Source organism: Heloderma suspectum, chromosome 4 (assembly GCF_057233095.1).
Source record: "Heloderma suspectum isolate Gila_16-S chromosome 4, 16-S_ref, whole genome shotgun sequence".
NCBI classification, from domain to species: Eukaryota; Metazoa; Chordata; class Lepidosauria; order Squamata; family Helodermatidae; genus Heloderma; species Heloderma suspectum.
In genome coordinates, this window is record NC_139461.1 from 184,214,969 (window position 1) to 184,242,333 (window position 27,365).

Genomic DNA, 27,365 nt, shown 5'->3' on the forward strand with positions numbered 1-27,365 from the left:
CAAATATCAAGCCTCTGCATGTCTACTCAGAAGCAAGCATGAGCAGCATGTCTACTCAAAAGTCAGCAGGTCAAGCAGCATTGAATCGCACAGCAGCTTCTTCCCCAGGCCCCACCCCTGCAAGGAAATGCTCTCATCTCCAAGCAGCTGCTGCTTATAGATAAGAGGTTTTCCCTGCAGGGGGCACGGCCTGGAAAGAAGCTGGCCGGCCAAATGGGAAACACCCATGGGCTATGGCCAGCCTGTGGGTTCCCAATCCCTTCTTTAAAGGTAACAACCAGCCCCTTGAATTGGGACAAGAAACAAATAGGCAGCCAGTGCAGCTCAGGTATAACTGGAATAATCGGCCCTGTTGCAATCTGCTCCTGGCAGAAGACGGGTCACAGAATTCTACACAAGCTACAGCTTCTGGAGCATCAAGGGCAGGCCTCATATATCAGGGGTTGGACTCAGTGGTCTTATAGCCCCATTCCAACCCTACTATTCTATGATTCTAGCTAGGAGGTTATCAATGCATGGATGAAAATAGCATTCATTGTCTCCAAACAATCTCTATTATTCCAATTTAATAGATAGAGAACTGAAGCTAAAAATTGACTGGGCTGCCCTATGTGTTCACAACTGAAGTAGAAGTCCTTGAACCCAGGGTAATATGTAGCACTATCTACTGGGCTGCAGTGATTCTACCGTCTGTAATGCATTTCAGTTGCCTCAGTTCACAACAGTTCTAGTTCATTATACAGGACCTGAAAACTGCAGAACATTCAGGGAATGAGACCAAGAAATTCATTTAGCAGCACCATTATTTCAAGGCTGGTACTTTTGTTGCATACATTTAGGCCCATTCTTACATTTGCCAGTTGGCTGCAGGCCCCAGTGCCAAATATGCTAGGCAGAAATAAGGGGAGCGTAGCAGTTCTTTGGGCCTGTCCCCATATTCTGTTTTTTTTTTCATGGTCTGCATACTAGCATGGTATAGGAGCCAAGTATAATTGGTATTTGCTAAGCTGCGCCCTCAAAGAATCCGTAGCTCTAGTTGCCAGGAGCCAGCAAAACAGAACCAACAAGTGAAAGGGGTTAATGCTGGACCAAAGCTTTGTTATAAGCACAGTCAATGCATTTAGGTTCCTAAATACAGAAAATAACTGAACCACGGGGAGGTAAAACAGAAGGCTGCAAATGCCAATGGTAAAACAACTTTGACATTTGAAAGGCAAATCAAAAAGCAATTAAGCTAACATATTTGGATATATACCAATTGACTCCCATGGATTTTCAGTGGCACTACACAGGCTTAAATCCAAGTACTGTGATTTAAGTGGACTGCAGACCAAGGTTTGTGCTTCTAGTTGCATTGACTCATATAGAGAAAAGAAGGTTTTTTGTTTCTTTTTTCTTAAATCAATTCTCATTTCAATCAAGTGTTCTATTATACTTACAATCATATTCTCCAAAGCATGTTTGGCAAGCCAACAGTTTAAAAATACCGGGATAAATAAATTTCTTAATGAAGGCCAGAAAATCTGAAGAAAAATAGAGAAATACATTAAATGCATCCTCTAAAATATCTCTGTTAATGAAACTGCATCCAGTGAACGGAAAAGGTTGTTTCGTTTTAAAACACCAAATTTCAAGCCTCATTGCTTTTCTGCTAGGCAACACAGGTGGCAACAATACAGGTAAGAAGAATACACCCAAGCATGGAGAACTTTGACATTTAATCTACTCTGTTTTCATCGCAGTCCTTACTTCTGATAAAGGTTGCAGTCCAAAACACAATTACCAGGAAGCAAGTTTCAGGTACTTCCATTTAGATTGCCCATAGTTTAATATCTGCAGCCTTTACTCCCCAATTTTAAGGTCGGTTTTGTTTGCTTCACTTGGGATGTGTGTGTATATTGGGGAGTGGGGGGGGAGTATGAAAAAAAAAGTTGTTATAATACATCTTTGACACTAGGTGCTATACAATAATTAAAGATGAAAGGAGCAAGCCTAGGTTACAGGCTTACAATCTCAACTATCAATGTAAGAAACAAAAGCTGTAACATATTGTTAGGGGGTGGAGGAACTTTTAATAAGAACTGAAGAGAAGTATACCATATCCAAAAGAGAGTCAAAAATACATTCTTAGCTCTACTAATAAAAATATGGTCTTACCAATTCAAATTAGCTCCACCAATTAACCAAAACGGTAGCTGATGAAACCAATTCAAGCTTGCAGCCTTAAGATAAATTTTATTTATTTAAAATACTTTTTAGGCCATCTTTTAAGGGTAGAACCCTCTCAAGGTTGTATGCTTGATAAAAACTGTACAGAACAGATACAGTAACAGTGCAATAAATATGTATTCAATAGAAGTTTGTAAAAGCAGTGATTACTAATAAAAGAAATCATGTGCAGCCTTATGAGAAATCATTACAAAAATGTCCATTTAGTCTTTTAGTCTGAACTTCATTATTTGTTGCACTGTAAAATAGCTTACTATCTAACCCCACTAGTCTGTCCCTCTCACAACAGAGAAATACAAATAGAGACTTACTGTAATGATGAAAGGAATAGCATTGACAATTTCCAACAGGAAAGGCATCCGCACAACTTGTTCCCATATGTTTCCCTTTAAAAAACAAACAAGCCCCCAAACAAGGTAAAACAAAACACAACACGATCAACAGTTAATTTTGCACATGAACACTGTGAGACATCGTAGGGGACCCACAGCAAAAGTAAACTAATACACTCTATATTCTGAAATAGTCTAGTTTCTTCTAATGTGAAACAGCATATCTTCCTATCAAGCCGTATTTGTAAGAAGTGCCTGCATGTTCTCATCAAAGCGTGAGCGGGGAGTGGAGCTTTGCCTACTAGTCCCACCCAACATAGCATACTCTGAGCAGCTCCAACCCTTTGTGTTTGCACATACAGCGCACACCTCTTAGGGAGGGAGCCTTCACACATAGAGCTGTTAGGTATGAAAGCTCCCACCCTGCAAATATTTGCACTGTACATGCAGGCACCAATGGGCAGGGCTACTTGAATCACTTGGGGAGGAGCTCATGTGTGCAGCATCACCCATGTTTTGATAGATCATATTAGTCTTTTTTCTGAATAGGGCTTCAATCAAAAGTAATTTCAAATGTTATTTTTAAACATATTATGAAAATATTATGTGTACACCTGATTTCTGCAGTATGTAGTCCTGAGAGAGCTACAAGTCTTTAGAACATGTGTACAAATCATAGGAGTGTAGGCTCATGCGCACAATTGGGGACCTTGCAAAAAACATTTACTGACTATACATCTGCAAATGTACATTTGGAGGGTAGAGCTTTCCACCATGATTCCCCTCTTCCAAATGTTTGTTCAAACATCTGAACAGTGCTGTAGTTATTTGTGAACATTTTCTAACAATGGGATTGAGGGAAAACTTTAAAAAGACTGACAAGTTAACACTACTTTATAGAATGCGACCTGTAAATACAAACAAAAAGCTACTTGATACACTTAGCAACCATTTACTAGGAGAGTGGGGTGAGGATAAAACCATGAGTGCATCACTAAGGAGACAATGTAGTATAAAGGTATAACTGGGTTTCACCCAGGGATGGGTGAACCGGGGATGCTCGAGCTCACTGAAATTCTCCCAACTTTACTTCAAAGCTCAATTCAGCTCTTTCCTATTCTTGTCTGTGACCTGTTTTTCCATTTGTTCAAATGAGAAAAATGAGCATTTTTCAAAAGTGTGCACTTTTACCACATTGACTAAACTGTGAAAATGCAACTTTTTACAAATGCACAAAATGTAAAAGTTAAAGTGTGCATTTTAACGAGTGCAGACTTCTCCCCCATTAAAACATGAAAATGTAAATATTTAAAAGTGTGCATTTTTAAGGTTGTGCGTTTTGTTAATGCAAACACATGTTTGCGGATTTGTGAACATTTCTGGAGAACTTGCACTCTCCATTTGCATTTGGGGTTGCAAACAGGGCATGTTCAAGTGATTCGCAAACTGAAACAAAATTCTCATCCAGCCGTAGTTTCACCTCCAGTTCAGTTGTTAGAAGCAAAACAGGGAAACTTTAGGAATCACTGATTTAGTAAAGAGTGATCAATATATGAAATGGCTTTGCATCTTCTGCATTAAGAAACTTTTAGAAGTACAGGATCTGAGCCAGAAGTATTATTGCCAATGGCAATAATACTTCCAACCAACAGGAAGTTCTCTTACACAAGCCCCATTAAAATAAACTGTAGCTACACAAGAGCACTTCACTTCATTGCAATAGAACAACTCCCAGGGAGACTATGTTCAATGGAAGTTTGGTCCCTATATGAATATTTGCCTTTGTCTTAAACCCCTCCCCACAACCTGCTACTTTCAATTTCACGCTATTCAATTAAAAAAATGAATTATCTTTATTTAGAAGCACAGAGCGCTCCAGTTAATCAGGAAAGACTAATTAGTAAGTTGGGAAAGGATCTTGTTCAGTTAGAACATGAGGCCCATGACCCAAAGCTCCACAACACACAAGAGTTCTTCCTTTTTCTCAGTATTAGGAACTACTCCAAACACACATCATCTTCAGCACCACAAGAGAACAAGAAAACCCTGACTCACACAGAATTCAACATGCGCATCAGTGCCTATGTATACACAACAGAATGATTGGCTCAAACATAAGAGCTTTATTGTGCTTTAACGTTAAACCATAATTTCAAGTGAGATTGCAGCATCAAGCAGACCACTGAGAACGGCATCTTTCTTCTGGTTCAATAAAAGTGGCAGAGACTTGCTTGAGGTAGGTACTACTCATCAAGCACAACAACTAATATTATTTAGGAAGGAATATATTGCACACACACACACTGAAACTTCTCAGTGGGTGCATGGTGCTTGGGGAGATCTTACAATGTGATTTATCAGACATATATTGAGTCTGACATTTATTTCATGGCTAGAACATTTATTGCATTGTATTGTAAGCAGGCAATTCCATCATGGTCAATGTCATAGTTTACAATCATGCCTAGAGTATCACATTGGTAGAGGCCGCAGCAGACAGAACTAACAAGGAAAGCATCGTAATCCTACTGAGTGGGTTCAGGTTGCCAAGCGTGATGAAGGACAAAGTGTGTGAGTGGGTGGGGGAAAGAGGAAGAAATATAAATTGCAGTCTTAAAATCTACAAGAAGCTTGAACAGTTGAGACAACACTGCTGGTAACAATCTCTAAACTCTACTACTAAGCTACTTTGCCAACCCACTTGTCTTAATTAAGAGAAACACAGCTTCTTATTGGAAAGTGCTTTACTATGAACTATGGATTTGAGAGAATATGGCCATAAGTACTTACTTTATAGCTGAGATAACTCAGGAGTGTAGTTTCCAACAGACTTATGGAAGCCACTGATACCTAAAGAAGTGACATGTGCATGAAATCTTACTCAACCTTTGAGGATTAACAAAACATGAAATTACAACATTGAAAGGTAATCATGGATAGCCCAATACATTTTGCTGTCTGAGGTAAAGGAAACAATGCTGCTCTCACCACACCTCACTCCATCTGCCGAAGTCAACTGGACTGGTAGCTGAAGCTTACATTGGTGACAGAACACTCTCCTCCACCTCATCTGGGGGACAGAAGGCTTGCTTAGGGAGTGCCAGGCAGACAATGTGGAACACACAGTTCCGTCCCCCAACAGAGGGGAATGCCAAGGGTGCTTCCACTGTTGTCCTCTCTGCACCACCCACTGACACCTGGTGGGGCTGGCCCTGAAGGTAACCCAAACTAGTTGAATTATGAGTAGGGAAGTTATTCTTCAAGCTTTCAACAAAGCATTTAATCTCTTAATCTGGGCCTCTTCTCTTCTCAGCGAGCTCTGGCTATGGGGCAGTATAGAAATGATGATGATGATACAGCTGCCACCTCAGAGCACACTTTGAACTGCCTCTGTACTGTGACTACTCCAGCCTGTGAGATGTTTCCACATGTTCCAGTTCTCCATGTTGATTGACCCACAATTGTATGGTTTTATCTCCTCTAACAATAAGCACAGTTTGACAACATGGTGGAGATAGATCATGCAGTGAGAGCTGAACCACGTAACAAGCTATGCTGTATCAGACAAATAATGGTTTTGCCCAGTATTTGATTTAGCCCAGTATCCCATTTCCAACCCACTGCCTAGCCAAATTCCTCTCAATGCTCGTAAACAAAGCATGAAGGTGATGACTTTCCACTGCTGTTTGCCCCCAGCATATATTTGGAATCAGCTGTATCTGGAACCAACTGGATTAAATAAAAAAGTTGCAGCCAGTGGGGACCTTACAAACATATTCCACATAAATAACAACCCGATTCAGAAACTGGATTGCTTGAATGTGTGCTGGTTTTGAGTTCTCATATTCAGGTTTGCTTTGTCGATAGATCTTTTCAAGATCTTAAAATACCAAATAAAAATAAATCTCAGATTAATTTGCTTCAGTCATCTCAAAACCACCTTAAAAAGTACTAAATGGCTTAAAATAACAGCATACGTTCAATAACTACAGGATGTTATATGAAACGTTATTTGCAAAAACATGTCATCATCCAGTCTGGAATCTTGAATAAGATTAGCATGAGAAGTTCTAATTTTAAACAAATGTCCCTTGCTAATGAAAACCCAACATCCTGAACAATTGCATAATCAAGATTAAGCACAGATATTAGGCGCTACGAAAGTAGAGAGAACAGCAGAATCAGATAAGTGTTCGAATGCCATCAAAGAAGTATCACTGCTTCTGGATGAAATGAACCATATGCTATGCTACAAGCAACCAGCTATGTATGAATAAATGCTTTGTTTTGGTGATAAAGACCTTAGACTTCTAATCATCTCAGCTTCTGCGATGCACTATTCGTAGGACCATGACATTTCACGGGGGGGAGTATATTTTGTTATGGGAAGTGGCTCCAGGGCCACTGGCTTCTATGGCCAGAGTTCACAGCAACTATAGAAGCTAGCATTGTTACCCAAATAAGGAGAAGGGGCAATGTGTTCACCACCCACTTGGTGTCCCAATCCAGCCCTCTGGGGTTCCCCAGATGGCCATGCATTCTTCTCCTGGCCCCACCTTTGACTGCCAATCTTTGGGAGGTTTCTCTTAAGGCTGGAAACAAGAGCTTTAAGCTAAAATATGCTGTTATTTTGGCCCTGCCTGCCTTTGCCTCTGTCCCTGTCTAGCACTGGAATGCAACCCTGAGAGATTCTCCAAAATTGAATTGGGCACTTGGGCTGGAAGAGTTTGACACCCCTGGTATAAGAGGTTAAGCAGATGATTTGCAGAATAAAGGAAGAGAGCTTTGCAAAGAAGGTTTATTCTAGAATGAAGTGATATTACAATCAAAGAAGGGTGAAGGTGAGAAGGGCAGCTGTTTTCACAAGCACTCTATGATGCATACAGAATGAATGGCAGTAAGAGGGTCACTCATTTATTTAATTTTAAAGTTAGAGAAAAGCAATTTGTCATATTTCTCATTAAGACATGTCCTATGTCCATTAGACCCAAGCCAGAGAAAATGGTTTATTCTCAAATTCCACTGAAATCAATGGGACATGCTGGTTGAACTAACGTTCAACGTTGAAAGGAGCACCTAACTTTCTCTGGATCATTATCACTGTGCAGTCCAAAATTAATTTCATTATGCAGATATACTTGCTCAGGCTTGACATGTTTTCAAAGACCCCCAAAGTATGCTGGTTTTATGCATTGCTGTCATGTGGAAAGGTCTAAATCCCATATAGATAGATGTGTGTGTGTGTGTGTAAGAAACAGAGAACAAAAGAATAAAGCAACGTAATTATACTAGATAGTTAAAGAACCTTGAAACCAAATTTGTATTACTGAACAACAAAAATAGGCAAGATTTGGAAACTATACATGAACAAAATATTGACTGCATAAACTTTGTTAATTTGGAACTAAATCCCTATACCCAGGAATGTCTAGCAATGTTTACTTATAAAAATTACAAGAGAGAAGTAATTTTAAATAAAACACTGCAAAGCTGATTCAGCAGCAATTTCAAAAATATCAATTCAATAAACAAGAATAACACAGATTAGAGAAGTTTAGTCTTTCTGTCTAGCCTTTGTTAAAGTGGTGTATTGTGGCCTTATACAGTTCCACACCGGTCACAAAAACCTCAACATATTTATTCATGAACATGCAGTACGCTATCCAGACTAGAGATTTTTTTAAAAAAAAATGATGCTGCAGGCCCCACTAGGTGTTACTGTAGTGTGGAGGCTGCCAGAAACTGCAACTATAGATCTAGTTTCCATCTCCCATTCTGTAACAACTAGTAGAACTTGTGTTGAGACTTAATGACATTTTGCATTTCCTTCCTCTGCCATTATCAGCCAACAATTTGGAGTGGAACTAGGGAAACACAGAATGTGATGATATCACAACACTAAGTAAGTTGTACATAGTGGTGTCTGTCCTGAGGTGCTGAAACCAGCAAGGCACATACAAGAAAGGAGGGCCAGTGCAAGTCTCACATCAGGTCAAGTCTGGTCACATCCAATCAGGTCAGGTTAAGTGGAGTCAAGTCCCATGGTGTCAGGTCAGGTCAAGTCAAGTCAGGTTAGGTCAGGTCAGGTGTGCTGAATAGCAAAGCCAGGTTAGACCAAGCAGGGTCTTTCAGTACCTTGGACAGGTCTGCGTTAGGTGAGACTCAGTAACAGTTTTTTGAAGCCTTATAAAGACCAGCTGCTCAAGACCTGCAATTAGCTCCACCTCCTAAGAGAACCAGTTTGTTTCTCAAAGCTACTGCCTTTTTTGTAGCCTCTGGTTCCCATGGGAGTGGTGAACGCTGTAAAGGGGGAGTGTCCTCTGCATCTGAGGAGTCAGGTTGAGACACATTCACTGTCCTTGAAGGCCCTGGCATAGCAGGGGTTGGGTTAAGGGGGCGAGGGAGAGTCTCCTCTGTCTCTGAGTCCTCCTCAGAGCCTGAAGATGGGTCAAAGTGTCCACCTCAAAACTGTCCTTTCGACTGAACAGCACTGTATTTCTGCACAACACACACTCATTTCATAGGGGCATAGGAGAAGAATCATGGTGAATTAGGCCCATAATTAATAGAAGAACTGAAGAAACCTCTAACTGGGTAACAATATGCTATCAATAGCCTATATACAAAAGAAAGAAAAGAGAAAGAAAAGAAGCTAACACTTTCTTCTTGTCTGATGTCATGGTATTATTATCTCTCCCAATTTTCAAAACCATTCATGATGTGGTTGAAAATGAAATAATAATGAAAATGTACATCTTAAATTGCTCCTTGAAACCTGTAGCACATTCCTGAATCATCATAAAGATGCTGTCATTTCCAGCCAGTCTCTTGTCTTCCACAGTACATCCATTGCAGGAAGTTCACCCCTTTTTGTACAGTGGAGACTGAGGCAGGCATGCTCCCTCCTTCCAGAGGAAGTCCACAATCCATGTCCATGCCCGTTTTTGAGGGAGAACATTGTGACTGAGCACCAACATGGAGACAAATCAAAAGTCCATTTGCATAGCTGAGCCAGTAATTTGCTGCTCCATCAAGTGAAGAGGAGGGCAACAAGAGCAAAATATAAAACTGGGTTTACTCTTTACAAACGAAGCTAAATAGCAGTGTTCTAGATGTAATTTCATGCTCAGTTTAGGTGTACTAAAGCACGTTGCAGTAACCTAGGCTGATATCCAAATAGCAGAGTTTTGTGCATAGAAAAGGGCTTCCCCCATGTGGTACAAGGGGCCACAACTGTGTGTGAATCTCTGTGTGGGGAAGAACTATTGACCCTTCCCCCATGAACAGAAATGCTTTCTGCTTGTGCATGGGGCTCCTTGGACACCAGCTTTGCAGCACAATCCTATCTGTGTCTATTTAGACATAACTCTCATTCGGTTCAATGGGGATTACTTCCAGGTTACGCGTCTATAAAATTGCAGCCTCAGTCTTTCAAAAAAAAATGTTGACTTGGCCTGACTTTTTGAATCCAGATGTCAAAACATATGCCTCTCCTCTAGTTTTCCAGCTGATTAGCATTCTGTGTTGCTATCTGTAATTACCCATCATTTGTTTTGAAATGTTATTAAGTAACATCTGCAAGATCTGAATAAAACAGAAACTGTACATTACCTGTAGTCCCCATAAAGGTAAGCTTCTGTTCACCCAAATAATAGGCGACCTGTTAAATTACAGCAACAAAATGAATGCACCTCCAATTGAATGTTTGGGAGCCTGCTCTTTAGGGCCAAATAAACTATATAAAATAAGAAAACTAGCATGCCTCCTCTGTGGCATCCTACCTAACAGCCTAAAAAGGTTTCTCTCCCTTAAAATCTAAATGCATTCAAAATATTTCCGTCCATACAGTTAAAACAAAACGCTAGAAGTCTACAGCCAAGGAACAGATGGGATAAAATCAGCCCCTCCCCTGATGCTGCAGTGACAGGAAGAACCATCACCATACTGGGGAGTGGGGCCGCACTCCTGGCCCTGCTCCCGGCATCAAGCCTGCTGTCTGTCCTGCCTCTAGATGTCCACGCATTTGTGCGGTCGAGCACAAGCTGCCACACCATCAGGTGTTTTGACCGCACAGAAGCCTGCTCATGAGCGGCTGCTCACACAAAGGATTCTTCTATAAGGATATCTAGAGGCAGGGCCACGCAGCATGCTAGACACTGGGGTTGGGCCAGGCAGTTCGCTTGCCTCTAGGGCAGGGTTCCCCTGTAGTCATGTGAGGCCCCATGTGAAGGGGGCTTTAAAGGTACAGCGGGTTTATCATGGGCTAGATCTGGCCCATGGTTCCAAAAACTTGCCTTTCCACTTCCCTCCTGCTTAAATAGTGCACAGTCCCTACGGTCTCTCAGGTCTATGGGAGATTTTGTCCTAGCCCTGCTTTCTCCTCAGCTCCTTCTTTCAGTCCTTTGATCAAATCAACATCACCATTACTCAAAGCTTTCTCAAATCCCAAAGGGACTCTGTCTCACTAACTTTAGTCTGTCTGACTCCTGGCCAGCTTCCCCAGTACTCCTCTTCTTCCCTTCTCAGTCCTATGAATTTCTTCAGATCCTCACTGTCATCGCCCCTTTCGCATTCTCACCTGTCTTTCTCCTACACATCCCTCTACCCTTCATTTTCATTCTTTTTATCTCATTATTAAATAAACAACAACACTGCACACTTCCTTCAGACACATAGCTGCTTGCCTTATATCATCCCTACTTTCTTCTGAGTCCCAGGTTTACTGCACAAAACACTTCTCTAGGACCTGTGAGAGGTTTTAATCCCAGCCAGACTGATGGCTTTCACTTTCCTCACAGAAGCTGGACTGAAAATATAGGCCCCTTCATCTCATAGACTTTCCCTTATGGAAGCCTGCATCATCAGGATTCCAGAACACAAGATAAACCTAAGGTTTTCCCTTACAGATGTCCACACTTAATCAGTGGATTTGGGGGGGGGGGCTGAAACCAGAGGCTTTGCACAACCTCACCTGTGGGGCCAGAGGTGTGGCTCTTGCAACCCTGATCTACATGGGGAAGGGCCTCATTTTGACTGCTTTGTTCCCTCAGCACTTGGAATGCTAAATGAAAAATAAATAAAAATACACACCATCACCACAGCTAGGCAATCAGTGTCTGAAGCTTTACCCATGTTATATACAGCCTGTATATGTATATACATACACAGCTCTGCTTTAGCTATACTGTTGCATTTGTATAGTTTGTCTCCCAAAATTCTGAGTAAATGAGGAAGTTCCCAATATCCTGAATAATGTCACTCTTTTAAAGAAGGGGGGATTGGGCCCTCCTTTTTCAAGTAATGGAAATGTAATAAGAAAGCCACTGCAAGCCACTTATGGAGCTCAGCTGACTTGAAAAAGCAGACTGCAGTTATAACATGTGAAGTAACCTGGGAGACCTTGGCTGAATTCCAGCAAAGCCATAGACTAACTGAGCTGAATGGCTTTCCTACACAATGCAGAGCAATTTGACAAATCAAATGTCAATCCCAAATTTGGGAGGAATCAGGGTGCTGAATCCAGAGTCCCAATGGGTGGGGTTCATAATAATTTCCCCCCTTATACCTGTAATCTGGGAAAGAGTAACTACTTATCTTGCAGAAGCACAGCTCCTGTTTATATTAATACATATGTTCTTTGGGGAAAGTACATGATAAACATCTTAACTTAAAACATCTCATTTCTGTTGTAAACGCAATATTAAACTTACCAATCTATCTTTGCAGAAGTGTTGTTTTGACTGGAACATTCCCGGATTAATTCCTTGCTACCAGATATCCAAATGTAAAATCCATTTTCATTTAGAGAAAAGCATAACAGCACAACAAAATGATATGAAAAACAAAAACACAGAAACACAAGAGTCAGACAAGATAATTAGCTTCTTGTAACAACACTTTTTAAATGGTTGCAAAAACATTATGCAGAACAATCCAGCAGTGTTTTGTCTGAGAAAAGGGAGTGCTTACAAATGAGCAGGGCTGATATTAAACTTACCTGCATGAAAGGAGACACAGTTGGCAATGGGGATTGCTTGTTTATACAATAAGTATATTGTCATAAATCTTATAATATGATTTTAAAACAAAAGAACAATACTTTAGGAAGTTAGCACAGGATATTTAAAGCATATCCCCATGACTAAATGTATGCTATGATTCCACAGAAAAGCAAAATATGGTAGCAGGCACCAAAAATCAACTTCCTGAGAATCTCAGCTTTCATTTTTTTAAATGTTCATTTCAGTTTCTGTTCTCCTGTTTGTGAAGATATGCTGAATGCATGAGAACTAGGGATGTACAGATTTTGTAAAATCTGTTCCATCTGCATTTTGTGGATTGTCAGGAGCCCTTCATTCCGTTGTCTGCTCACTCACAGAATCAGATTTTTTGCAATTTCCCAAATTTGTACAAATTCAAATTTGTTCAAATTTGCACTCACAAAAATGCACAAGTCTCCCCCAAAATGTGCAAATCCCCTCCAAAATGCCTATGGGGAAAATATGCATTTTCAGCCAGGTTTTTTTTTTTTAATTTTACATATTTTCCTACAATTAAATTTGCATAAAATTTTGGAATTCACATTCTTCAAGTCTACAGAATCTGTGTAACTCAGGAAAAGCTGGTCTACTGTGAATCCGTGGGTTGGATTCACAGAAATCTGAAGTCATTTGATTCTGTTGCGGATTTCTCCAACATCCCTAGTGAGGACTGAACCTGCTGAAATCCCATAATCCAAAGAGGTGACCAAATAAGTTTCCATTGTTGAAAGATTTTAGTACTCCCACATTTGCCTCTCCCTCTGTCTTGCAAAATAAGAACCAATTATGCAGAATATGGAACACCGCAGAGCATATGCAAAGTATGGAATTATGAGCTAAATGTAAAGGTGCCTTTCTGGTAGTGACAAGCCTCCTCTGCTCACATAACAGCGGTTTCCAATTTGGCAGGGAAAAAAGGTTATGTGAGAGAAGTAACCACAAATCCAGAGGAGTTCTTCTGTTTGGCCAAGCATTTATGTAAGTCTTCGCACACAATACAAAAATGGGTAACATTAATTAGTAACATTAGACTAGTAACATTAACATGAGCTTCATTAAAGTCAGTGGCTCATTTTACAGGGATCGTTTGAAAACTAGAACATCTTGTACAATAAAAGCTTTCATGAGCATGCAGCAAAGTAATTTATTCAAGACCTTTTTTAATGACCCATGAGAGTTTATTTACCCACTACAGCATGTATTTTCCTTATTCATTGTTTCTCATACTGTAATCCAGCCCAGATACATTTTAGCACTGTGCTGTGAGAAGTCTTCTGCTAGCTCTTGAGGAAGAGTTCACAGAACAGTGCTAATGCATTTTCTCCTTCCGCCTGCAGTTCTCTAGATCTAAGCCTATGATCTAGAGAACTTATTTTCCATAATTTATATAGGTCACAGAATTCACTTTTTCAATGTGCAAAATTTGGACTGTCTAGATGAAGGTTTTTTGAAATGTATTTACACTTAATATTAGACAGTGTTCAAAACTCTACTTAAAGTGAGCCCCCTATCTTCGTAGCTTAGTTGGGCAATACTTTTATTCGGTCCAATCAAAATTCCACAAAATTGTGTGAGCTTTCAGGTTCCTCAGAACTCTTCATCAGACAAAAAAGCAAGGCATCTAGACTTGGCCAGGCTAAAAGTAGACTCATTGAAACTGATAGGATGTGTAAGTTAGTAATGACTAAATTAAGTCTCATTTTCTTAAATAGATGTAGCGTGACTAAATCTGGATCCAGTCCTATGTATTTGCAAGACAGTTTGTGTGTGTTTTTCCAAAACTGGAAGTAATTCACCCTCAAAAATCACCCCCCCACACACATACACACAGCAAAAGAGAAATGGAAATTTACTTCCATAAAGAACAGCTGGGCCACATGTACTCATTTGATGAATGTCACGTATACAAATATTTCTCACTAATAAAATGAATCCCAAACATGTTTACCTGTAACTCCCACTGAGAATGATGGGAATTAAGAATTGTGTTTTAACAATTTGATATTCCCACTAACTAAAAAACACCAACTGGACTCTATGATGACATGAATCTATACTATAAACACTGTTGGGAAAGATTGTTGTTATGATTCAGTATGGCATATATAAATGAACCTGGTAAACTAATGGTTAAAATTATTTTCTAAACAGTGGTTGTGATCATAGTAACACAACCTTGGATATCAATGGTTTCTTCTCGAACAGACAAAAATAAAACATTGTCCTCTTGAACATAAAAACATAAGAAGAGCCATGCTGGATCAAACAAAAGGCTTGTCTAATTCAGCATTCTGTTCCTGCGGTGACCTACCAGATGCCCCAATGGGAAATCCAGAAGCAGGACATGAATGCAACAGCACCCTCCCACGAATGTTCCCCAGCAACTGGTACTCAGATCCTTTCCTGTAAGGATGGTTGGGAGCATTTGTAAATTTATCACTATGCAGGCATTCTGATATCACCAGGCCCAAAAGCATGGAGCCAATGCTTAGAAATAATTAATATGGGATCAATTCTAGTCAGTAGCTCATTTTACAGGGATTAAAAAAACTGTTTCAAACATCTTGTAAAATAAAATATTTCATGAACGTGCAATGAAGTGATTTACTTACTACATCCTAACAAGGATGAAGTAGTAAAACATTTTTGCAAGTGGAAGCCAATTTTAATATTGTATTTACAAAAGTAGTAACAGTATAATCCCGAACAAACAGATATGTAAAATCCCTTAAGTGACTATTTCAAAATGAAAATGTTGTTTGCAGTAGAAAATTAAACTGGCTTTCATCCAGCAATGCTACTATTTCATATATGTATCCAGGTTACATACAAACCAAGCTGAATGCTGGATTAGTAGTTCCACCTGCCCCACTTTTGATTTATATAGCGTATTATCTAACATGATGCTGTCTATGCACCTTTTCAACTGTGATCTAGGTTGGTTAAGTCACAACTCCTCTACCACCCGCTAGGAAACCTATGGTCAATGGGAGGCTATACCTTGTGCCTTCCAGGACAACATCATGGCAAATAGGAAACTGACTTGGTCCCATCAATTGGCCACTGAATGCTTGCTTTTCTCTTCCATCCCCATTCCTTTTTCCTTTTGTATCATATCTATCAGATTGTGTTTTTTCAATATTTGTAGAGCGCTCAGAAAGTTTAAGGTGCTTTCAAAGTGTTATATGGTAATATAATAATGATAAATAAAATGATAATAAAAATATAGAGTATCATGTGGTATAGAAATGAGCACTAGATCCTGTTTCCTTTCATCAATGGATTCAATTCAATCAATTGTATGGAAAAATAATTTAAAATCTCTGTGTGACACAGTCCCACCTCCCTCACTGGTCCCAAGTGTGTATGAACTAAGCTCATCTAATGAACCAAGCTCTTACCAATAAAAGGTAATGCCAAATAAATAAATAAAAAGTGTTCATCTTCAGAGTGCCACAAGACTTTTTGTAGGTTTCACTGAAATAGACAAATACAGCTGCTATTCTAGAACTTAACATTTTGTTGTAGAGGCTACTTTCTGTGAAAGATTTAATCTTAATGCAATCTACCAGGGTTGATGTATTAGAATGTACATATCATTCGGATTTCTTTTTTCAGCAAAGAATAATGTCGTTAGTTTAAATTGGCCTCTAAAGTAAAGAATCCCAGCTGAGGTTTATATTTGATAAAACAGCTCTAACCAAGAAACATAATGACCAGGTTCACACATAATAACAACCCATGGATGTTTAACCCATGGGTCGTTGGGGCTGCATGTGCATGAGCAAGCATGCTGCCTCTTGCCCACTTGCCACTTCCATTTTGGATCCAATTTTCAAAACTACCCAAAAACACCCTGTTCCTGTGTTGCAGAACTCAGAGTCAGAGAGACCACGGAGTTAAGGAAAAAGAGTTCTTCTTTATTTAACGCGCGGGCTTAAGGCTGGAATCACTTCCAAAGAGCCAAAAGCCCCGATTTACATCAGCAAATTGTTTTTATAGACATTATAACACATATGCAAAATCTCCCCCGTCCCTTTCTGTGTGGGTTTGCGGTATTCAGCATTTCCTCTCCTAGCGCCATTGTTTATAATACAAGAAATGGGTTATAGGGTAGCCATGATAAGCAGAGAACAGCAGAGAACAGCAGAGAACATGATATACATATCACTATGACCTTAGCCTTTGTTGACAAGTTAAGATATTCCTGCGTCTCATCAGCTTACAAACATATATTTCAGAGAGCAAGAGCTCAGCAAGAACATGAAGCATGATACTGCATGAGGCTACTTAGTCTGACCCCCGATATGGCTGCTACATTCCCCCCTTAAATGCATAATTTCATTACAATTATAGCATTTCATTACGCAAATAGACATTCTGGTTTGTGAAGAATAACACAGGACTCTTATAGTAACCCTCTTACTTAATATCTTGTTGAGCTATTAGAGCATAGCGGGCGGCTGTTTTTGTGGCTGAGGCAGTAAACAGATTGTTTAAGCAACGCATAAACCAGGGAGTGCAGAAGCATAACAGTACCCTTACTAATGCCACTGGTAAGATCAGAACAAATAATGCTTTGAGCCAGCTGAGATCTGGATGCCAAGAGGTCAACCAATCGAGCCAATCATGTTGTCCTATTTTGATGTCAGCCACTATATGGTGCAGCTTGTTGATCTGTTCATCTACAGCATTACTATTATCAGTTAAATTAAAACAGCAAAGCTTTTGGTGCATCTCACAACCCAGATGATGAAAAAGGAAGAGGTAATCTATACCAGCTCGATTTTTTAGAACAGCACCTCTTAGATCACGCAACTCTTTATTTAATAATGACAATGCTCGTGAGGTGGCATTTGTTCTAGCTACGATGGGAGTACGTAGAGTGAACTCTGTAGGGGGTAAGATTTTCGTAATTATGCCCGAGTCAGAATTTTGAGAATAAGTCAAGTTTATATTAAAATTGCTTAACATAGTCTCATTTTGAATTCTTTCAGGATGCTTACAGACAAGTATTAGGCAAGAGCTAATAAGCCTGTTCGCAGGTATGTCTTTTGGTAAACAAAAATGCTTTACTCCAGTGATGTTAGCTAAGTGAAGCCAGTAATTATCAGCGAATCGCTGGGACAGACTTCCCCCTCCAGGGGCAGACCCCCCTTTTTCACACCTTATTAAGGAACTATAATACAGCACCACTAATACTACAACATGCATATTTGATCTTCATTGGGATCTGACTGTACGCTGGGCAGCTATTCACCTGGCTAGCTGCAGTAGGGTCTAGTCCCCTTTTTCAATTTTCTCCAGTGGCAGGTCTGACCATACGCAGGGTGGACAGTCTCCCGGTGTGCCCACAGTAAGGTCTAGCCTGAGTCTTCTTACTGCTTTTTCAGAATAATTTTTAAAGGATTTTCAGGATTTCTGTTCACAGTCCACTCCCCCCCTCTCGCTCTCTTGACTCGTGTACAATGTATCCAGGGTTTAACTCCAGCTACTTTCACAGCTGTGGGGGTGGAAAGTATAACAGTTTTTGGTCCTCTCCATCTGGGAGTCAAAGGGTCATTTTCCACTCTTTAGCCCATATGTCATCTCTTGGTTGGAAAGGATGAACTTCTGTGATGGGAACTGGGGGCTTATTTTCTAAGACAAAGCGACGCTGGGCTTGAAGAACTTTGCCCAGTGTTTGGACTTCTTGTTTAAGGCTAATGTTTGCTTGCTCTTGATGCTGCTCCAGTGTCAATCATGAAGTCAATGTCACGGCCCCTCACAGTCAATGTCACAGCCCCTCTCAAGCTGTCTTCTCTCTCGCCCATTCTGGCTCCTTTGGTTTTCTCCTTTGTGTATTTGATTTATTTTATTTGGGCATTCATGACACCAATGTCCATCTTGTCCACACTGGGCACACTGTGCCTCTGCCTCTGCTGGGTCTTCTTCTATTTCCTTGTCCACATCTTCTTGGGCATCTGGGTCGAGGGGGGTATACTGGCGATAGGCATCTAAATGATGCTCCAAGTACGCTCTGGGGCCTCGGTGGCACCTTGCAGCACTTTAGACACCTTGGTCATATTAACTGACTTCTTCATACCTGCCTTCATGGCTTCTAACAGCAGGGTTTGATACTGGGTGAGGCGCTCTAGCCCCGCTTGTGTTTTGGGATTCCAGCGGGGGGGGGGGGGTTACTTACAAGGAGACTTTATTGGGTAACTTACAGCACACAGGTGTACCTAATGGTTGGATCAGACAGCTTCTCTGAACCACAAGCCATTGGGCTAAATGGGTTTTATACTATACATGTTACCCATGAGGCAGCACAACACTAGCAAGCATTTTCAGCATAGGCTAGAAGTGTTTGGTTCTCAGGCACAGCTTCCTGTAAACAAACTTCACTTCCCAGGCAAAGTGCTTGATAACATTTTCACTCATTAGTATGGGAAGAGAAATCTCTCTTTCTTTTGCTTTCTTTTTCTTGCTGATCTGCCTGTATTGCAGATCATGTTTCAAACTTTTTATATAAAACTCTCCTCTCTATGCACCAGCCTTGTCTCTTCATTTTGTCTTTTTCAAGTTAAACTCACTTACTTAAACTTTTCTGCCCTACACTAGTCCCAATGACGCACATTTGGGATAGGCTCTTCTTCTCCTTCTAGTTACATTTTCTCATCTTAAAGAACTATTACATTATTGTGGCTACTTTACCCCCAGGTAATAAGCTCCAAGCACAATCAGCTGCTTCTAATTCACCCTGGGGGCAACTATGGCCACGCTTCTTCTCTACAAATGTTCTTTCTCTTTGCCTCTTGCCTTCTCTTTCTTCTTCTTTTTTTTTCCCTTTCTCTATCTGTCTGCCACTTTCTCTATTTCTCTGTCTTTTCTACTTGTCTCTGTCTTTCTCTACTTGTCTTTGTCTTTTCTCTTGTCATCCATTGGGAACCACACTCAGTATCATATGGAGTTGCAACTAACACTAATCTGCAAGTATCACATATATTTTATGATATCTAAGAAATCATAAAATATACACAACCAACTTTTTTCAATTTAACACAATGAATGGAAAACACTTTTTGCATGGTAAGGCATGATGGAGCAGATCCAGCAATTATACTGCTCCTCTGGCTGCATGCTCAGGGCTCATCAAAATCAAGGGATGGGCATACTCACACACACAAAGAGTTCTAGGTCACCATTTTTGCATCGGCAACTCCATGCTGCATGAGTTCTAGCAGAAGGAAATCTAAAAGTCATAGATCAAACTCAGCCTGTTGTACGCTGAGCTGACTACAAACACAGACACACAGTCTATAGCAATGAGAGTTCAAGTTTTTGAAAAGCCTCACAGCACTGTGAAAAGGGGGTGCTCTCGGGGCTATCTATCACTAGACAAGCTAGCCAGGGATTTACAATATCACCCCCCCCCCCTTTTCTTCTCTTCCCCTTCAACTTGGTACACGAAAGCAAAGTGCCGAAACTCAGGATGCTGGGGGGTGATGGGCATTGCCTTATACCTGCATTTTTCAGGCAGCCATTAATCTTCTTCGGGGAGGCGGTTGGGTGATTTGCAGGACTTCAAAGGCAAGCTTCTCAGTTTGTTTGTATTTGTAAATCCCAAGCTCAAAACAGGACACGATGAGGTACAGGGCAGCTAAATTTTGCTTTGGCACGGGCAACAAATAACTCAGGTCAGCTTTCTTCGCTGGGGTCTCAAACAGGAAAACAGTCTTAATTTAAAGTTGTAACATTACTGACAGCGTCAGCTAGCCAGCTACACAGATTTCACTGTTTTTTAAGACAGTTACTCCAATATCTTCTTTTCTTCTCAATCAGGTTGGGTCTCCCAGCTTACACAGTTTATTGCAGCTTCCAGGAGCATGGTAGTAGTATGATTTTGGCTTGGCCAGGAACATGCTGTCTGGTTTCTTGGTCTCTTCAGCACACACACTCAGGCAGTCTATAACACTCAAATTAGTGAGATTTCTTCATTGCAGGGAATCCCACGGCAAAAGCTTAACAGTTACGCTCTTCAGAAATCATATAGCTGATGGTCTACAGGCTCTACGAAATTCTAGGACAGTTCAAAGCTAAACACGGCTACCTTGACAGAGATCTTCATCGTGGTCTTTCCACTTCATTCTGCCTTGGGACAGTCTTATGGCACACTTTCTCCTCGAAGAGGGGTCTAGCCTGTGCCCTGGGGGCTGATTCTTCACCTTTATTCCATTTTGCGCCTTTATCTTCTGGGTCATCATTTTCAGTTTCCATTTCTTAGGGATTTTATTTCAATTAGGCGAGGTGATGATGTTGCACAACTCAGAACGTTGTGGGCAAATCTCCTGCCCCCCCTCTCGGCACGCTAGGCTAACGGCTACTTCTTCGGCCTCACACTCCCACGCTTCGTTAAGAGCCGGGCTGTCTTGCAACATTTCTCTAATTAACAGCCTCAGATCTTGTTCTTTTTTTTTCTCTCAGCTCGACCTTGAGCTTTTTACTGTTTCCTCTCTCTATTCTGAATCCTTTAAAAAAAAATCTTTTTCCTTTTTTTTTAACATACATCTCAAGGGGGTGCAAGTCTTGCTTCCCCCACCTCCCATAGCCTCCCACTTAAGATGAAGATGGACACAAAGAGGGAAGGGGATTGGTCAGCGAGTAAGGGGTCTCACTGACCAGCACAAGAGGAATTTTTACACCACGCACTTTGCTACTGGCCTGGGCACCCGGACGGTCAACGGTATGCAACAGAAACCACAGTAGCCACTCACACAATCATCAATTTCACCACTTCATTCATATGTCCCTGTCACCCACTTTCCCACTTTTCCACTAGAGCGAAGCAGTTTCCTCAGCGCCTTACTGAGTATTAGTGCTTGCTCAGGGGAATGATCAAGTCCCCCCTCCACCCCCAATCGGGTGGGTCACCTTTTGTATACGTATACTAACACTGGCCTTCTTCATAAGGCGGGGCCCTCTTTTTTTCTGCCAAGTGGCCTTTCTCCTAAAGGCGGGGCCCTCTTTTTACTCCTTATACTTGCCTTTCTCCTGAAGGCTTCCAATGTGGGTTTCAACTCAATTGCAGGTGCAGTATGGGCAGGGCTCAAGTTCCTTCCTCTGCTTCCCAAGGTTCTCTTGCCGCTCACAGCCGTTCGGGCAGGCTCGGCGCAAGCTTTCTCCCATTCACCCGACAAAAAGGTCGGTGGCGCCAAGAAAGGGAGGCGTGCTCCGAGCCCTCCCTCCCAGTGCGGCGATTAAGAGCAGGCAACTGCCACCTCTCTGTCTCAGAGCCTGCCACAATCCGAGTCACGGCACCATTTATGTTGCAGAACTCAAGAGTCAGAGAGACCACGGAGTGAAGGAAAAAGAGTTCTTCTTTATTTAACGTGCGAGCTTAAGGCTGGAATCACTTCCAAAGAGCCAAAAGCCCCGATTTACATCAGCAAATTGTTTTTATAGACATTATGACACATATGCAAAATCTCCCCCGTCCCTTTCTGTGTGGGTTTGCAGTATTCAGCATTTCCTCTCCTAGCACCATTGTTTATAATACAAGAAATGGGTTGTAGGGTAGCCATGATAAGCAGAGAACAGCAGAGAACATGACATATATATCACTATGACCTTAGCCTTTGTTGACAAGTTAAGAGATTCCTGTGTCTCGTCAGCTTACAAACATATATTTCAGACAGCAAGAGCTCAGCGAGAACATGAAGCATGATACTGCATGAGGCTACTTAGTCTGACCCCCAATATGGCTGCTACACCTGGGTTATTTGATGTGTTGTGCAAACCCAGAAGTCTGGATCAATGAGAGGGAAACAACCCAGAGTTTTAACCCAACAACAAACCACCGATTAAAACTCTGGGTTGTTTCCCCTCACCAAACCACGCCATGTAACACACGTGGAACACACGTGCGTGTAACACACACATGCACACACATGCACACACAATATATTGTGTATGTGTGTACAACAGTGCTGTGCTGAAACCCCAACTTGCCCTCTTTCAACCTCTTCATTTCCCTGTGAAAGTGTCTGCCTCTTTTGCAGGGGTTTTGAGAGAAATTTCTCAGTGTACAGGGCTTCAGTGCTTACCTTTATTGTAAGGAGGTGGCCAAGGCATGCTGGTGGTGCATACGCTCCTTATTTTACCATTTTTATGCTGTTTTGTCATTGCAGTGTCTCTGGCTGCTTGAGCTTCTTGGAAAGCCCTCTGGAGGACTGAGCCAGGACTTCCTCCCTTGGGGCTTTCCAGTGCTGCTGCCTGCTGAATGTTTGAAAGCTGAGCAAGGCATTTTCAGGCAGCAGCACTGAAAAGCCCTTTTTCTCTTCCTGCATCATTGACTTCAACAAAGTTTTGTTTTGCTTTTCATGAAAGCTGGCTATGTATGAACCAGAGAGTGTGGTTTAAAACAAACAGGTTATTTAAACAAGCCACTTTAACAACCCATGGTTTGAAGTTGGTTTCTTTAGAAACTGACCAGAGTTTGTTTTTAAAATATGGCATCTGGTTCGTACATAAAGACAAGCCAGCTTCCATGGAAAGTGAAGTCCAACTCTGTCAAAGTCCTCCTCCCATGAGCAGAAAGCAGAGTGGGGAGGAGAGTGTGCGAGCCCAAGGCTTTGTTCGAGTTCATTCAGACTCAGATACGTTGTGCTAAACCAGGCAAACCAGCTCAGCAGCAACTTAGGGATGTCTGACATGCTTCTGAGAAAGTTTAATATTTAATATTTATATTAAAAAATGTTCTCTTGCGTTTCCTTCAATCTTTCATCTGAGCTAGACTGATGAATGAGTGTATTGAAAGAAATATCATGGAACACCAGACTTCCAGCTACCAAAATCTAATAACGTTCGAAATGCTATAAGGAAATACAGAAAACAAGTACTTTCATAAACTATCTGTAATTATAATGTTGATGATTTATTGGATTTCATAAAGTTAAACAAATAACTTTTGTTGTATTCTTTAAAAAGAACAATTTGGAGTTAACACTAACATTCAAACTTGAGGAAAAAATCAAGAAAAAAGGCTATAATTTTCTTTTCCACCACATCATAACTGTTATGCCCATCACAATAAGCTTTCTACTTTTGTTACTTATTATAATGTATGTACACTTCAAAGCTCTTAGTTTTATGAACTCTCCCTTGAGGCAGCATCCAAGCCATTATCTTGTTGCATGGACAGCTCAATGGAAACAATGATTAAGTAGTTCAGTTCTCTACTAAATCTTCCCTTTCTCAGAAAGGGAGGCAAAATCATGGGTTATTATGATCTCTGGCAGGTGATGTAGTCAAGCCTTCCTCCTCCAAGAATTTGCATGTGGAGGCAGAAGTTGCAGGTGAACTCAGAAGCTGGGGATTAGGCGATAATTAGAAGAAAAATACAGTATCTCGATAACTTTATTCCTTCATGATACAAGCATTCTACAACAGGGGTGGGCAAACCTAAGGCTTGCAGGATCTATTTTGGGTTTTTGTTGTACTAGAACTTCTAGATTCACCAACTGGAGCTAGGTGCAAAATAGTTAGAATTAAAGAATTTTGAGTCCAGAAATGTCTTTGGAGTATCAGAACTGTATTGAACTCACAGGCCTTCAACACAGAACCTTCCCCACCTCCACACCCCACTACAAGCTTGTTTTTATTTCAGCAGTATAATTTAATGAGGATAGTAATTTTGTTTTTTGTTACTGCTTTCTTAAGCAATTGGGAGTCAGAAATCCCTGCTGATTAACTGCAAATCACCCAGAGATTTACCAGTTGATCCTGATCTATCTTCTGCCCTGTTCTAGAGCCATATTATAATGTTCCACTCAACTTTGGAAAGTCCAGTGTTATTATGGCCGAACTTGGAATTACAGAATGAAATATGTCTGTTCCAGTGAAAGCATTTCCAATCTATCACTGACTGAACTGATTCACACGTAATGCTAGAAAACGTTTTGATACTAACTGAAGGAGACTTTTGCCCACATGCTCTCTCCTCAACTTGTGCACTCAGACTCCTTCCCTGAATGCCAGGTTCTCTGATAACTATAACTTGTGGTTTTGTCTGAAGCAGGCAAACGACGGTTTGTGAAATCCACGTCATTGAGACTTGATTGACTGATTCTTCCGCAGAAGCACCAACATCTCTGGACAACTCACTTGGTGACTATTGTTATGTAACTAATTATATTGGTCTACATACTCAGTACACCTGAGGTGGGCAGCTCCGAGGTGTTGGGGCACCACACCGGCTACCACAGATCCCTGTGAGGACTGCAGCCCTCCCTGCTGCTGCCACCGGAAGTGGCCACACTGCCAGAATCCTAGCGATTGTGCTGGGAAACAAGGTGTGTAGGGAGTGCACACTTTATTTCCCAGTAGAACCGGGCTTCCCACAGGCCACCAAACAGCTGCTTGGTGCACTGCTGGAAGCCCGATTCTGCTGAGGAACAAGGCATGTACCCCCTACGTGCCTTGTTTCCCTGCAGAATCATTGGGATGTCAGGGGTGATGGCGGTGGTGGTGGCAGAGACAGGTTGGGGGCTGTACAAATGCCCATGGCAGGCCACATGGGGGTCATGTGTTGCCCATCCCTGAAGAATGGGTTCCAAAAAGAATAAAAAATTCCTTCTATTAAAAAAAGGTTGTCTTTTACCTACAGTGAGAACATTGCAACAGTTAATATGACTGTTGAGGTTACAATATAAATTATAACCTCAACAAATGCTCTCCCAATATAGTGTTTCTTTAAAATGTATCCATAGCCTCCGGCTGGTCATTAAATTTTGCTTAGAATTCTTGCTCTCCCCCTCACCCAAACACACAGAGTGAATCTGAAATTAAAGCTCTGTAGATCAAATATTATACATAAGACGGATCTAGGTAAAACAGTTTATAAAGCTTTTACAGAAACAAGGAAAAGAAGTAAACATTACCATCCATGTTGTTGAGATGGATCATCCAGGAGCACTCGGACTATATACAACAAACAACTGAGCAGCTTGAGTGAAAAATTGAACAAGCGTATTCTGAGGCCTGTTATAAAAAAGAAAGTGAAACAAACAAACAAAAAGCCAGTTTATTTGGAAGTTATAAATCCATATTTATTATAAACTGGCTGAAAAGCCATTCCCTCAGCCCCATAAAGAAAAAATGAGAATACTCAAATATTAATCAATACAGCTTCAGCTAGACAGTCTCCCTTCTTAGCTCAGGGCTACCTAAGTCCAACCGGGGAACAGTCCAGGACAGGAAGAAAGGCAGGTGACGACATCAGCAGATGTCTACTCCTAGATCATCTGGGTTCTACTCTTTGCCTCCATCTATGCCTCTACCTATCATGACCATGTAAGACCCATGTAAGCACCACCCTATATGAGACAACCAGGAGAGGGAGGAAGGACATCGAAGACATCTCTATGTGTCTGCTCCTGGGCTAGGCTGCCCCATTCCCACCACAGGGCCTAAGTGCCCTACGTGGGAGGACTCAGGCGAGAAAGCGAGGACCAAGGCAAAGACACCAGCAGATGCCTACTTCTAGATCAGCTGGCATTGCAGGCGGAAAGGGGGAAATGAAGAGATGGACACAAGTGATTGGTATCAAATTGGGCCACATGTATTGATCTGCAAAGGGGAGGACCTGGACAGGCAACTAATCTGTGCCAGCAACTAGCTAGGCACTGAAATGGGTGAAAACACTCAAAGCCTGTAGAGTGGCATTGCAGCTTACCACCCTCCAGAGCAACCCCTTTGGGGGGAGGTAGGCCTTCCCCTGTCACCCTCTCCTGGGCTGCAAAACACCAGGTGGGTGATGTAAGTTGGCCTCACAGGTAACCCTTATTACCCTGATGGGCTGCAAAACCCAGAGCGGGAGGCCTCAGGCACCACGTATCACCAAAACAGTTCGTATGAATGCTCACCATCCCTGTTCTCAGCAGCAGTGCCCGTCCCTAGCAGCTTACCTGGAGAAATGTGACCGAAGAGGCTTAACTATCAGATCAAGCCAAATTTATCTATCAGATAAAGACACCCACCCCACCTACAGTGTGAAGTACGCAAAAAGACAGCACCGGCCAATCAGATTGTGAGCCAAAAATTCCTACTCGGTCCCCCAAAGGGTGACCAGCAGAACCCACACTGCATACAGGGAGGGCGGGAGGGAGCTGTGCTTCTAAGAGGCATTTTGGAGGGGCCCAGAGAGCTAAACACACCTCTCAGGCCCCTCCCACACCCAATGGTACCACCAAAAACCTCCAATGGTGGTTGCCCACATCTCTCCTCTCCCCCATCATCTGCAATAGCAGCCACCCCCCAGCACGTTCGCCTGGTCTAGGGAACACAGGCGAACACAGGCGATACGGTAATGACGGCTGCCATTAGCCTATTGCTGGGAGAAATACAGATGCAAATGGTGTACTGTATGCCACCTGAGGCTGTAAAGCACTGTTTTTGACCAAAAAACAGCCCTAAATAGTTGCAATTAGGTCAAAGTCAGGGCTTTACGGCCACAAGTAGCGTCCAATACAATATTTATTTATTTATTTATTTATTTATTTCTATACCGCCCAATAGCCAAAGCTCTCTGGGCGGTTCACAAAAACTAAAACCAAACAACACACAATAAAACAATTTAAAATATATAGAACATTAAAACCACAATATAACAATACAACCACAATAAAACCTAGCAGCAGTACAGGAGTTTAAAATACAGATTTAAAACAGCAAAGATAAAAATTTAGAAAGCTAAAATGCCTGGGAAAATAAAAAGGTCTTCACC

The 27,365-nt window shown here is 41.4% G+C and overlaps 1 protein-coding gene across 1 annotated transcript in view; it reads right to left on the reverse strand.

Annotated features, from left to right (window-relative positions):
• KCNT2 (potassium sodium-activated channel subfamily T member 2) overlaps window positions 1-27,365 on the reverse strand; it is a 337,774-nt gene that overhangs the window by 170,080 nt on the left and 140,329 nt on the right. The window contains exons 3-8 of the mRNA XM_084851494.1: window positions 25,522-25,621; window positions 12,272-12,328; window positions 10,173-10,221; window positions 5,352-5,411; window positions 2,541-2,615; window positions 1,440-1,523 (exon numbers count right to left, since the gene is read on the reverse strand). Coding sequence (XP_084707620.1) covers window positions 1,440-1,523; window positions 2,541-2,615; window positions 5,352-5,411; window positions 10,173-10,221; window positions 12,272-12,328; window positions 25,522-25,621 — 425 coding nt within the window. The remainder of the gene's footprint in view (window positions 1-1,439; window positions 1,524-2,540; window positions 2,616-5,351; window positions 5,412-10,172; window positions 10,222-12,271; window positions 12,329-25,521; window positions 25,622-27,365) is intronic.